The following is a 14,578-nucleotide window of genomic DNA, read 5'->3' as shown; positions in this document are numbered from 1 at the left end:
GCCATGCTGTTTGTTTTCTAAGCTGTCAGCCAAACTGGAACTGGTGATGATAGGAGGAAGATAACAAACAATAGAGAGAGAGCAAGTGCCGGGCAAGTCCCTGGCGAGTTAGCAATGCCCATCATAACTGCAAGCTATGGTATTTTTACAGGTTTTGCTGGCATGACAGTTTCCCTTTAAAAGCCTTCAAAATCCTCCTGTTCGTCATCTGATATCATCAGTACATCAATGACATCTTGTGATACATTTGTAAGGCAGTCATCGTATGGATCGAATTCCATATCAGATGGTGTGGTCTCAGCTTCAGCTTCCTCTTCATCTTGCCACAAGTAGTCGTCCTCCATACCATCTAATGAATTTGATATGCCACACTTCTTGAAAGACTTGATTACTGTTTCTGCATCAATATCATTCCAGGCTTTTATGACAAACTTGCACAAAACATCCAACTGTGGAGCACGCATGTTTCCTCCTTTTGTGAATGACTTTTCGCCGCTAACCATCCATTCATTCCACTGTTCTCGAATGCGATCTTTAAATGGCTTGTTTAGGCACACATCCAGTGGCTGTACCAACGATGTCAATCCTGCAGGAATAACTGCCACATCTGTGTTTAGTCTTGCAAGCCTTTGCTTGGTGCTGGGAGTTAAATGAGCCCTGAACATATCCCACACCAGTAGACTACATTTTTGAATAAGTCCACCTGGTCGCCTGCTCCATACATTATCAAGCCATAGCTTTACCCCTTCTTCATCCATCCAGCCTTTTTCATTCACATGTACAAAACAACCAACAGGGAACTTGAGTTTCGGCATTGTTTTTCTTTTAAAAATAATCATTGGTCTCAGTTTGGCGCCATCAGCTGTGCATCCTAGTACCACTGTAAAACTGGACTTCTCATGTCCTGTTGTTTTAATTAAAATTGTTTTTTCACCTTTTTGATGGACAGTTTTATTTCCAACCATATCAAAATTAATTGGAGTTTCATCCATATTTCCAATACTACTTAACGCATAGCCATGTTTAGTGCGCTGTTGTATTACGTATCGATGGAAACTATTTACTTTGCTATCAAGATCTGCAGGTAATTTTTGGGCAATTTTCGTCTTTTGCCTCAGTACCATATTATGCCTTCCCATGAATCTAGTACACCAGGATACAGTGGCCTTAAATCTGTTGCTGTGATCTGGGTTAGATTTGGCCCACTGAAGTGCAAACAAACGTATTTTATTTCGTGTCACTACATAACCGTTTTGGCGATGCTCATTCACCATGTCTGCTACATGTTTTTCGAGTTCTGGCCAATGTGGGGTGCCTCTTCTTAATGCACACTTACCCCTTGGCATACTCTTTAATGCTTTTTCATTTGCTTTCCAGTCCCGAACCATCTTTTCTGTTACTCCATATTGTCTTGCAGCAGCGCAGTTATTATGTTCCATGGCAAAGTTTACAACTTTAAGTTTGAAACTGGCTTCATATTTCTTTCTTCTTGCTGGTGGAGCCATGATGGGGTTTTGACTGTTGGAAATTTGTATACTGTACTGTATGTACTGGTGCTATACTGTATGAACAGGTACAGATACTGGTGCTGTACTGTATGTGGTACCCAGTATACAACAGCGATGTACCTTACCGGCGATTGGCTGGTTGTTGTATACAAAGCCTGCTTGGATTGGTCAGCTCTCCCTGCCTGCCCAGCCCTCCCTGTCTCCAAGACTATCAGAGCGGTAGCGCAAACACACCTCTTTCACCCGTCTGGCCCACCCTTGTATCCTATTACCTCCTTCTCTGCCTCTCAGATCTCGCACATGCGTGCCTGTGCCGCTTCACTGCAGTCCTCAGGAGCGAGATCTGAGAGGCAGAGAAGGAGGTAATAGGATACAAGGGCGGGCCAGACGGGTGAAAGAGGCATGTTTGCGCTACCGCGTGTTTTTCTGGGCACAGCGCCGCTCTCTCTCTCTTTTTTCCATACCCCGGGCGTCCCGGACGCCTGCAGCTTGCTCCGCCCTTGCTGCTTTCATACGGTCGCCGCATACGGCGGGGATGCGGCCGCGGCCGTTTTTGAGCTCCCCCCACCATATGCGGTGACCGCAGATTCTCCAGTCCGGCTTGGAAGTTTCAGCACCCGCCCTATAAGATGACACCCGGCGTATAAGACGACCCCCGACTTTTGAGAAGATTTTCCTGGGTTACAAGATAGTCTTATACGCCAGAAAATACAGTACTTCTACTGCAAGTTATTTTTACTAAACACAGAAGGTATGTTTAGTCAAACGCATTGGTAAGATCAGTTTTATTCCGTTTCTGTAAACCAGCACTTCTATTTAACTTGCAAATACAAAAGCAGGTACCTGTGCCTGAAGGTTGGGTTCAAGACGCAGCAAACACCCAATCTGGGTCGTTTTTGTGTGTATTATACCAGCACCAACAAAATTAGCAGGGTTGGGATCTACCTCTTCAAGGAGGGCAGAGCCAAAGCCAATGATCTATCAAAGAAAACCCAAAAAAGAGACTTTGTTTAGAGACAGTGCAGGGACAGGAAGACAAAAGTACAAAAAGTGTCCAAGAATGCTCATGAAACAGCCTATTCACCTGATCACGGTCACCAGGTAATTGATTTAGTTAAATAGGCAGGGAACTTCTTAGCTCTGAAAATAAGTTTTAAAGCATCAATAGTAGTATAAGAATTCTGACATCTTAACACTACCACTATACCACAACCTGAACTTTTAAGATAAACTTGTTTGGCACTCCAAGTAGTAGCAACACTTATAAATAGGATGAGGGGTCTGAGTTCTCTGGATTCAGACACTTAAGTCCTTCCTCCACACCTGTCCCTCATACCTTCCTCTCCTCCTCCTCACCTGCTCCATTTCTCCTAGCCCCTCTCCCTTTCACTGTCTTTCCATTTAATCACCTCTTAACTAAACCCCATCCACAAAAGACTCAATGGAACATGATGCCTGTCGCTGTCATACTGATCACTCTACTTTTATGCTCTAGCCCTTTCCCCTGTCCTTTGGCTTGTTTGTTTATTTAAATTGTAAGCTCTTCAGAAAGGATACAAAGGAAACCAGTCAGTTATGTTTTCTATCCAAACGTTATAAAAATGGATGTACTGTGAAGGGACACTGAACTAGAGTGGCCAAAAACTGCCTCATTGAAAAACCTCCCATACTAAGGGTACGTCTACACTACCTGCTGGATCGGCGGGTAGTGACTGATCTATTGGGGATCGATTCATTGCGTTGACGTGATAAATCGATCCCCGATCGCTCTGCTGTCAACTCCTGTACTCCACCGCGGCGAGAGGTAGAAGCGGAGTCGACGGGGGAGCAGCGGCAGTCGACCCCGCGCTGTGAGGACGCGAGGTAAGTCAACCTAAGATACGTCAACGTCAACTACACTATTCTCTTAGCTGAAGTTGCGTATCTTAGGTTGATCCCCTCCTCTCCCCACCAGAGTAGAGCAGGGGTAAGCGGCTAACCGATATTAGTCATCCTATCTGATGATTAGCCAGATTTTAACTCCAGTTGCCAGATGGCATGCAGTAAAGTTTTCACTGGAATATTTAATCACGCTAATAAGATTTCATGATATATACACAAGTATAATAGCAAACAGTTGAGCGATAAACCGGGTTTGAATGGTAAAAAAGGAGGGGCTGGTTGAAAGTTTTCTAATTTCACAATGTCAACAAAGAGTCAGTTTTCACCCTGCTTTTTGACCAGGTAGATTTAGTCAAAACATTTTGACAAAAAGGAAACAATTACATGAAAAATATTTTCAAAATGTTTTTTTTTTTTTAGTAGCTCTAGTAGAGAGTAGACTTCGAAATTCCCTCCAATTCAATTTAATGAATGAAGTTCACATTTCAGTATAAACCACTTCAAGGTTCTTCACAACAAGGCCTAGAACTCTTAGAAATAAACCAAATTGGATTAACCCCTATGTAAATCCTACAGATATTTCCATACTGCTAAGTGCAATTACCTCCCTGACTAATTTGCAATGTGTTCGTGCCTAAGCAGCATGACCCAAATGCCCCGAAAAAAAAAAGAGGGACATAATAAAATATCAGCATCAATAGAATCATTACATTTATTAATGCCACTCCTCCAAATCTGAAATTCATCTGTTAAAATACCACACTGTTACCTACCTTTGCCTTTGTGATCTCTGTATCCATTGGATGCTTTGCTTTAAAGATGTTCTGCATTTCTTGCTGAGGACTGTGAGAAACATACAAGTTAGTATCATGCTATAAAAACATGTAACACAAGAGCATAGCTGGTAGAGTGCTGAAGTTCAACAGTAGTATTTACTTATATTGAAGTGGCTCTCACAAGCCTCAATCGGAAATGAAGCACCACTAAGCTAGGTATTATTCAACATAGCCCTTTCACTGAGAAATTTACAATCTGGGTTCAAATCTTACTTGCTCAGTTGTTTCCAACGCTGGAAGAAGTCTTGAGAGGCCATCTCCGTAGGTTGGAAAAATTTGTTCAGTGTGATCGGTAGTTTTACTGAAATATTTTGAAATGTTCCCCCATATCTGCATGAAGAACAAAGAGAAAAATGTGGTACAAGTTATGATGAATTACAGACTGTATTTCAGAACTTATTTAAGAAAAAAAGTGAAACACTGAAAGATACTGTGACGCTGGTAAACCAAGTGCCAGCTCTGGCCAACGCCGTGGGTGTTAGCTAAGAACTGAAACTCATAGCTGGAAACCAAAGCATTTCTCCGAAATGTTAGTTTTGTTCAAAACAAGTATTAGTCTTATAAGAATGTATTTACTGCTTAGAAGCTATGAAATGATTGTAAAATTGCTGTATGCATTAATCTCACTTGTAATGTCTGTATTCCATGCTGCAAGGTAAAACGCAAGTGTTTTATAATTATAAAAATGCCTGCTTTGAACGTGTGAATTCAGATGGGAATAGTGGCTCCCACTGCCCACCCAGAAGGGCTATCAAAAATTAAGTAGGCCATCACAGAACAAAAGCTTTGTTAACTGCCTCATCCACCCATCGACAAGTATGTGCAAAAGGCCTCCGCCTATGGGTAAATAAAAACAGATGACATGAAAATTTTTTTATCTTTGCTGTTTGGACTCTCACAAGGGCTGGAGCTAAGAAACAAAAACAGAGATCCCCAGGGTCAACCCTAAAGACATTAAATGGTGAAACTCATTTGTGTTTCCATGCTTGCTTGTTTTAACCTGTAAATAAATCATTTATTTTTCCTAGTTAATAGACCTATAGTTAATTACAGGATTGACTGCAGGTGTTGTCTTTGGCATGAGGTCTAAGGTAAAAATGGATCTGGGGTAAGTGACAGATCTCCTGGGACTGGAAGCAACCTGAATATTTTGTGATGACTGTTTATCACTAAGACCAGCTTGCCAGTGTGGCAAGAGACTGGAGAGCCCAAGGGGACTGTCTGTGCCTCTATGGTAGAACTGTTACAGTGATCTAGGAGTTGACATTTGTTACTGAGTTGGTGAAATCGAATTATAGAACATACCACCAGTTTGGGGTGTCTGCCCTGTTTTTGCCAGTCTGCCCTGAGGTAGGCATTCTCAATTGTGAGCCACTCCGGATAGCATAAATTATATTGCCTTATCAAAGAGCCATTCACTATTTCACAGAGAATACAAAGAATTCTGAAGTAAATATACTTTAGACTCAGACTATTGATTATAAACTCTTTTTCGGAGGGGCAGTATGTGGGAGAAAAGATAAGCATTTGTTCTTATGAGAAAAGTTTAGGAATAACTCATTTTAGATGCGTATGAAGACAGAAATAGTTAAATGCATCAACACTTCAATAAGAATTCCATGAATCTGAACTGGAGTATAAGTTCACATTTAGAGTGCTGACATTATAGATAATGCCAACCAAATAAACATTGAGAATGGACTCATAACTGCAGCCTCCCATGCATTAAGGCCAACTGTAATGGGGAAAAAGCAAAGTAAACAGCAGTAGTAGTATCTGTTACTGCTTATTTTAAAACCATGGCTTTCTACATGTAAAAATGTTAATTTTCATCCACAGCAACAGAATGAATAAAACAATAGCAAACCTGTATAAAAATAATCAATAGGTAAATCATTAAATCAGGTTTACACTTTAGAGGAAACATGCATATAGACATTCCAAAAGGTACAATCTCACTATAAACTACAAGAAGGGGAACAGATTTATTTCGATGGAAATAAATAAACCAATGCAAAATACCACCATTTTAGATCAACACAATGCAAAGTTAGCATCTCGCCTTTATAAGGCTGATAATCTTAATGTTTAAATTACTAAGTAGGCATGACTGAACAATGTCTATTCTTTATTTGGACAATTTGCCTAAAACAGCCATCTAAACGTTGTTACCATGTGCATTTCTTTTCTAGGCATCTTTAACATTTTTCTTAAATACTAAAAACTGTGAATAGGATATATTGCCTAAGAAAATTTCACAGCATTCAAGATGTGAAAGGCCACAGGTTTAAATCTCCCCCTGCCCCAACAGTTCTGATGATAAAAGTTTTTGTTTTGTATTTTTTTAAACAAACGCTCTAAGAAATGTGGAAAGCCTGAGTCAAAATACTCACCTATAATATGCCTTCTTGCTTTGATATTGGCTTATAGGAAGATTACACAGTTAGATGAGGAGAGACTCCTACACCCTCCTTTATTAAACAACTCCTCGCAGCCAGCATCTCAATTAATTAACTGCATACAGTCATTTCAGGGTAACTCGTAAACTGACACTCAGGTTAATCAAGTTTAACACACAATCATTTATATTAAGAACCATCACCTTGGATAAGTCAAGGAATTATTAAAACTGAATTTACTTTACAGTTCATGTTGCCTGTTCACCGTTTTGCATTTCACTCAGCTTGGACCCTGAAAAATAGTAGATAGCTTCTACTAAGTTTCACTTTTAGATTTTCATTGGAATATCCTGGGAGCATACATATTGGCTGTAAGCACTGTAGAAAACTAATTAAAAAAATTCCATTGTATCATGAAAATGTTTCTGGACAACAAGTTAATCTACAATTTTCATGTAGGGAAACTTCCTTTTTGTATTGCATAGCAATCTGGAGTTCAACCTTATTGAATAAAATGGAAAGATAAGTGAGAACTATGGTCACTTTCAGTTAGAGTTTACCTACTATGTTGTTCCAAAGAATGACTATTTGAGTTGAATACAGTATTGTTGTAGCTGTGTTGGTCCCACGATATTAGAGAGACAAGGTGGGTGAGGTAATATATTTTATTGGACCGATGTCTGTTGGTGAAAGACAAGATTTTGAGCTACACAGAGCTCTTTTTCAGTTCTGGGAAAGGTACTCAGAGGATATGTCTACACTGGAATTAAAAAGCCACGGTTAGCCTGTGTCATTTGACTCAGGGTACATCTACACTACAGGGGGGAGTCGATTTAAGATACGCAAATTCAGCTACGTGAATAGCGTAGCTGAATTTGACGTATCGCAGCCGACTTACCCCGTTGTGAGGACAGCGGCAAAATCGACTTCTGCGACTTTCTGTCGGCGGCGCTTACTACCACCTCCGCTGGTGGAGTAAGAGCGCCGATTCGGGGATCGATTGTCGCGTCCCGATGGGACGCGATAAATCGATCCCCGAGAGGTCGATTTCTACCCGCCGATTCAGGCGGGTAGTGTAGACCTAGCCTCAGACTAAGGAGCAGTTTAATTGTAGTGTAAACATTCAGGCTCAGGCTTGAGCCTAGTTCTGGGACCCTGTGAGGTCCCTGGAGTAGATTCGTGGGGGATGAGGTTGTAGAGTTTCTTTTGGAGTTGTTTGGGGAAGGATTGTATGATATCCTTACATTCCTGGATGAATTGTGGTGTGGGGTCTTCAAGTTCTTTGTAGTAGGTGGTGTCGAAGAGTTGTTCGTTGGCCTCGCTGACATAGTTATCACGGTTGAGAAGTATGATGGGACCCCTTTGTCTTGGGGTTGGTTTTCAGGGACTGTATTGCTGTCCTATTGGTGGTGGAGTGATTGTGATGGATGTGATTTTTGTTAAGGATTTCAGAGTCATTTTTTTTCCAAAAGCAATCAATGTAACGATCAAGTGTGTGGACCACACACTGAAAGAAATCTCTTCCAAACCTACTTTTCTGGCCTTCAAAACAAATCTCCCATCCTCACCAAGCTCATTATCAGTAGCAAGTTCCCTCCAGACCAGGACTCATGAACTCAAAGTGGCACCCCACCCTGCCATAACAGATGCAAAACCTGCAGACATATCCATATCTCCACTGCTACGATGATCAATATCCCCCCCCCCCCAAGCACACCTTTCAAAATCCTTGGGTCCTACACAAACCTATCACAACATGTGGTATACTTTATCCAGTGCATAATGTGCCCCAATAACAACGATGTGGGTGAAACCATACAATCTCTATGCTCTCAAATAAGCCCTCTCAGAAAAAATGATAAAAGACAAACACTGTATCACCTGTGGGCAAACACATCTCACAAAATGATCTTTCCATATCTACCCCCTCAGTCCTTGTCCTCGGAGGAAACTTGTGCAGTACCTTTAAAGATTCACGGCTTTTTACAACAATCTGTAACCCACTAACCCTTTTTTTTGGAGAGGCCTTAGCAGGCCACTTCATGTTGAATGGTCTTTTGGATATGTGTTAACTATTTATGCTAAACAGTCTCTTCCACTTTGTATTAGTTGTGACACTGAGTGCCTTTTCCAGACCTGAAAAAGAGTTTTGTGTAGCTCAAAAGCTTGTCTTTCACCCACAGCTGATGGACCAATAAAAGGTATCACATCTCCCACCTTGTCTCTCTAAATTGAAGGCCTTTAGCAACTTGTTAGAACAAGCCCTCAGGCAATTCCTCTGTCCAGAGTACCTTTTAATTTTTCTGTGCTTCCAATGCATTTTCAGATTCTGAAGTCTAAGCCGAAGTCCATGTCTATGCTAAGCTTTACTTCAACACCAAAAACAAAAAACACCTTTTACCTGAATTGAATGTTTAGGATTGGAGCTTCCATGAAGTCTGATATGCACTCAATATTCACAACTTGCTGCACCTGAGCGCCCCCATCCACTGTCGGATCCACTGGTTTTGTCTGCAGGTTCAGGCGTGAGAGGTTGTTAAGGAAACCAATTCACAGAAAAAAAATGATTGTGCTTTTAATCATTACCACTGACTTTAAATATAGATTTACATCTTCATATGGAGAAATTGGCCACTGGGGGGAAGGGAGGGAACAACCAACTTTCACCAGTAAGTTAAATGTCCCTGTGAAACACAATATTAACTAGATGTTATGTGGATAATTTTTCAAGCACCATACCAATACACAGATTCAAGATAGTAAGAGACAATTTTTGCTAGTAACCCTTGCAATATTAAACACTGTATTGAGTGCATGCAATGTATGCAAACATAAGATGTCCAAACAAGTCTTATACGCTGTAGATGGTAATTCTGAACTGCTAGTGATATTCAATTTTACTCACATTTTGTATTCATCAATCCCTACAGATCTTAATATATTGAGTAATTTGTAGTTGTAGATTCTGTCAAATGCTTTTTGGAAGTCAATAAAACACAACTATACTGTGTCCCCCATTTCAAATGATCTTTCTAATATGAGATTAAAGTTCATAATGGTGTTCATCATGCCCTTTCCATGTCTGAAGCAGTATTGTTGGCCATTTCTTTCCTTATCTATCTTTCCTTGTATTAGGTCTTGAACAACTCACAAAAATATTTAGAAATAGAACTACACAGCACACTTAGCCCAGGCTCTGACACAGGTTTGATGCCAAGCTCCCCTTCCATCCACACACAAATCACTTTGACTTGGGTCAGCAAGGACTCAGGAGCCGGGACCTAGGACTCTGCTAGGTGGGCGGATCAGAGCCTGAACCCCACTGTAACTCAGGTCCAAACCCTGTAATTTTGCAGCATGGATGTAAGACCCAGATCAAGCAATTGTAAGACCAGGTTTACAATACAGTGTAGATGCTCAAGTGCAGGCTTGGAAACACCATGTTCACAAGCCCGGGGCCCAAAGACCCGATTTACATTGCAGTGTAGACATACCCTAGGGTATATAGCATCTGTATACCCAGACTCACTGCCATGGGTTTTGTTTTTTCTTTTCTCCCCAGTGTAGACACACCTTAGAGGCATGCGATTGTTCTGTAGTCCTTACAATCCATAGCACTGGTCTTTTTTTCAGTTTGGATATGTAAGGTTCTGAAGTATTCTGGCAATTCTCCTGTCTTAAATATATTCTTCATTACCTCTGACTGGGCTTTTAAGTCTTCATCCACTATACTTTAACAATTCAGCCAGTATTCCATCGCAACCTAGTGCTTTTCCATTCGGAAGTCTTTTTATTGATGCCAAGATTTCTTCATCCATTATTGATGGACTTAATTAATCTCTAGCTAAGCTTTTTCAGGCCTATCACCACGATATAGTTCCTTGATACATTCTCACCGTCTCTCGTTCTTGTCTTTAGGGTCTGTCAAATATCGTCCATTTTTGTCCTTTACAGTGGTATTGGTCACCTTTTTTCTTTAATTAAAGGTTCTTATCTTTTGATACATCTCATGTTATTCTCTTTATCCAACTGTCCAATTTCTTTGCATTTCTCATACAGCTATTCAGTCTTTACTAATATGCATTTATTCTTTATTATTTTATTTATTCGTTTTTACTAATATGACTCTACTAATGCACAGTACTCTTCATCTGCCTGAAAAATTTTCAACAAAGAACTAAAAATTGTACCATATTGTCTTTCTATATGAGAGGAAAGGCAGACTCATAAGTATGGTATGAAGCTTTTATCCAACAAAATTTACATTTTATTTTGTAATATATTTGCTGGGACTAATGTTAATACCATGGACTTGTTTCAATTTATTCTAAAGTTTGAGATGTCTCTGATTTCCCTATTGCTTTCACAACACATGGCACTAAGAGGACCAGCAATCATTTAAAAGAAAAGTCTTAATTTTTGTTTTATTTGTTGCCCCTCCCATTCATTACCACAAAGGTTCACAAGAACAATGGAAACTTACTGTTTCACCATAGTCAATTAACCTTATAGTGATGTCAAGGGTGCAAAGTAATTTGAAAAAAAACCCTCTCCATATAATCTTTCAGTTTAGTAATTTTAGGCATTACTTGTAATAGTGGTAGGTCATTAACACGCAAGTACAATTTCAGTGTTATGTTAATGTTTGTAAAATACTACATAGTACATGGACTAGGCCTTATCAGCTAAACTCTATAGTTAAAATTCCATTCATTTTTTTAAAGGATTTATGAACTGTTCCACTGAGACCACTTATGCTTGTGGATACAATGAAAGTTACCACTTAGAAAAGCTAGACCAAGCAAAACAAATATTTTCAATTCATGGGGAAAGCAAGGAACGAGTCAGAAAGTTAATCTAACCATTTCTGAACAAGGAAGAGGTTTCATCACAACCACATTTTTGAAGAGTTTGCCTGCCAAAAATATATATTTTAGCATCAAGATCTTTAGTTAGTAACCAAAGGCTTAACTACATTTCTTGTAGCTTCCAAGTTGACTTCAGCAAACTAACCAATGTTGTGATGTAGTAAATTGATTACTTTACCACATGCTATATTAATGGAATTTTTAATAAAGCGTCCTTATTTTCTTTGATACTATCAAGTATATTCAAAATCCATAGCTAGACTTTTACTAACCGCTTAAAAGTGATTGTTTTGGTAGTGCAACAAATATGTTAAAGAGCAGTGAATAATCTCTCCACATTAGCTTGCATAGCTGGAAAGTTCTCATTTAGTTTGCATTTGTCTAATTTGACTTATTCCCTTTTAACTCACAGTGTATTTTGTGATTAAATTTTAATTAACTCTCTTGGTACCAAAGAGTTAAAACCATTTCAACTTTAGTACCAGCAGAGAGACCTAAACTAAACTTGGCAATAGATAATAGCTCTGTGGTAAATTAATCAAATACCTGATTTTAATATGCTCCCTTTTTTCTCCTGGAAGCTGGTACTTTGCAACTTTTCCCATACAATACCACGTATCTTGTCAAAAATGTATTAGGTAACGTCTCACAACAGTAAGATATGCCTATACAAATCCTACACAATACTACTATGTGTAGCATTTTTTCTAGAGCCATAGATTTTGCTAAATTAATTTTTCTACACTGACACCAAAAGGTTGTATTTTTAAGATAAAGAAGTGACAACTTCCTCATCTTGTGATGTATCAGACTTTGAATCTAGCAGCCATTGCATTAGCCAAAGTATTTCTTTATTACTGTTTATTTTTCCATTTGATATATGTAATGATCAGGTGCATACACTACTACTTGCATATGAGGTGGAGCAATTAAATCAAGGATATTTGACTGAAGTTCATCTGAACAGATTAGTGTTGGAGTAAAATTCAAGAACTGAGTGGAAGTCTTGTTACCATAAAATATAAACATCCGACCTGGAAAGAAATAGGTAAAAACATTTAATTATAAAATCCTCAAGTATAGCCATATAACATTAATTAAGTACACTGACTACATTTGGAGCAAGAGTCTGAGGCTGGGTCTATATGTACATCATTTCAGCAGTGCAGCTGTACAGATACAGCTGTCTTGCTGCAGTGCATCTGGTGAAGATGTTCTATGCTGACGGGAGAGAGCTCTCCTGTCAGCATAAAAAAACCCCATCTCTGCAAGTGGCAGAAGCTATATCGGCGGGAGAAGTCACATGCATGAGCACTTATGTTGGTGTAATTTATGTCACGGTGGGGTGAGGGGGGTGTGTGGAATATTCACACCCCTGACTGACAAGTTTTGCTGACATAGACTATGTCTTCGCAACAGCCTAAGACAACTGTTTTCCACCAACACCACAAAAAGGGTTCCTTAACTAGGTTAGGCCTCAAATCTGATCCACTTTTAGATGTTTAGAAAATTTGTCACCAGTAAATTAACAAAATAACCATTTTTAACTAACAATGTTTATTCCCAATTCTGTGCTGACACTGCTGTTGATACAACAAGGAAGTTAACACCATGTTAACTACCAGATCTATTCAAAACATAAAACTATCGGTCTTACCCAAGTTTTGTCGAAATTCAGATTTCAGTCCAATCTGTAGCAGCTGATTTTCAAACAAAACTCCATTATTTTTACATACAAACCTAGAGAAAGATAGGCACATTTGAAAGGTAAGAGTTTATATTTTAACTACAAGACAAATTATTACAAAGCAATCAAAGCCACAGAATTTAAAGGTCTTGTGGACAGCATAAAGAAGAGAATTGTGGGCCCAGGTGCCTTGAAGTAGTCAGTAAAAAGGACAGACAACAGAAAAATTGTAAACTTAATTAAATGAATTTATATTATAGCCCACACCTTCCTCGTAATGAACATTTTAACTATTCAAGTTTATTTCAATGTTATGTTTAAAATGAAAATAGGGAGGAAACCAAGACATACAGACATGCTATATAAGTACCAGGCAACAGATTTTTCAATACAGCATTAATCTAGTGGATTAATGAACTTCAATTCAGTGTTTCACCTACTAAGCACTTGAACAAAGTGCACTTGCAATACCAATACTCTTGGCTATGCCTACCTAATCACCAGTTACATTTGTTCTCAACCCCAAATGATTGCAAAATGTGGCATACAACTAACACTGATGAGGAGAGGCCTAGTTTTAGAGCAGCATGTGGTATTGCAGGTGAGCGCTGTGCTGCACTGGCAATGTTGTGAATGAGTATACAGCATATACAACACAGCATCTATAACCAGCTCTGTGCATTACCAGTCTTACTGCATGTCTAGAAAAAACACTGGCCACTTTGAAAAATAGTGGGTTAATACTTAGTTTAATCCCTTGCTTTGTGATTTTTGATTATTTTGTGATAATGCTCTGGAAGTTGCCATTTTTGCAAGATTTTAGTATTGCTTACTTGTGAATAAGCTCATCAGCATCATGCACAGTATCAGCTGGTTCCTCAGAAACTACCTCAGATGAAGCCAGGTCAGGGCTAATTCAAGCAGCACAAAGGAAGAAAGGAGGTAGCAATAGAGATGGCAAGAGTTATAAGTTAGTAAAAAAAGAGAGCTTAGTCATTTCCTTTATTTCCTCCCTCAGAACAGCACTTTGGGATAGGACACACCAAGGCCTACATTTTTGAACTAAGACACCTGGAGTTAGGTACCTAAATTACTTTAGCAATCTAAGCAACTGGATTTTTCAGAGGGGCTGAACACCTGCAGTCCCCACTGATTTCAATAAGAGTGGAAATGTTCAGCACTTAAAATCATACCACTTTAGGCCTCTAAATCCTTTTTAGACATCTAAGTCCAGGCACCATTGTGCAAAAAATTTGGATTAAGTGCATATTTAAGAACGCCCATTAACTTCCATTAGTCTGCATACGGATGCCAGGTCCTCATTGCCACGGATAGCATTTCTAGTTAACTCGAAAAAAACTGCACTGCTTGAATGAAAGAACAAGCATTGCCAAAACAA

The 14,578-nt window shown here is 39.3% G+C and overlaps 1 protein-coding gene across 12 annotated transcripts in view; it reads right to left on the bottom strand.

The window, feature by feature from the left end:
* The window catches only part of AP2A2 (adaptor related protein complex 2 subunit alpha 2), a 101,730-nt gene that overhangs the window by 4,642 nt on the left and 82,510 nt on the right, over positions 1–14,578 (bottom strand). For 6 of the 12 annotated variants that reach the window (XM_042862186.2, XM_008164502.4, XM_008164505.4 and 3 more), the window contains 7 exons: positions 14,013–14,090; positions 13,150–13,232; positions 12,437–12,526; positions 9,026–9,149; positions 4,439–4,555; positions 4,163–4,232; positions 2,352–2,486 (listed from right to left, as the gene is read on the bottom strand). In XM_042862186.2, coding sequence (XP_042718120.1) covers positions 2,352–2,486; positions 4,163–4,232; positions 4,439–4,555; positions 9,026–9,149; positions 12,437–12,526; positions 13,150–13,232; positions 14,013–14,090 — 697 coding nt within the window. The remainder of the gene's footprint in view (positions 1–2,351; positions 2,487–4,162; positions 4,233–4,438; positions 4,556–9,025; positions 9,150–12,436; positions 12,527–13,149; positions 13,233–14,012; positions 14,091–14,578) is intronic. The other 6 variants (XM_042862188.2, XM_065592016.1, XM_008164506.4 and 3 more) reach the window with 1 other exon arrangement.

The sequence above is a fragment of the Chrysemys picta genome, chromosome 4 (assembly GCF_011386835.1).
Source record: "Chrysemys picta bellii isolate R12L10 chromosome 4, ASM1138683v2, whole genome shotgun sequence".
NCBI classification, from domain to species: domain Eukaryota; kingdom Metazoa; phylum Chordata; order Testudines; family Emydidae; genus Chrysemys; species Chrysemys picta.
The sequence above is the reverse complement of the archived record's forward strand: the minus strand, read 5'-3'. Positions and strand labels throughout refer to the sequence as shown.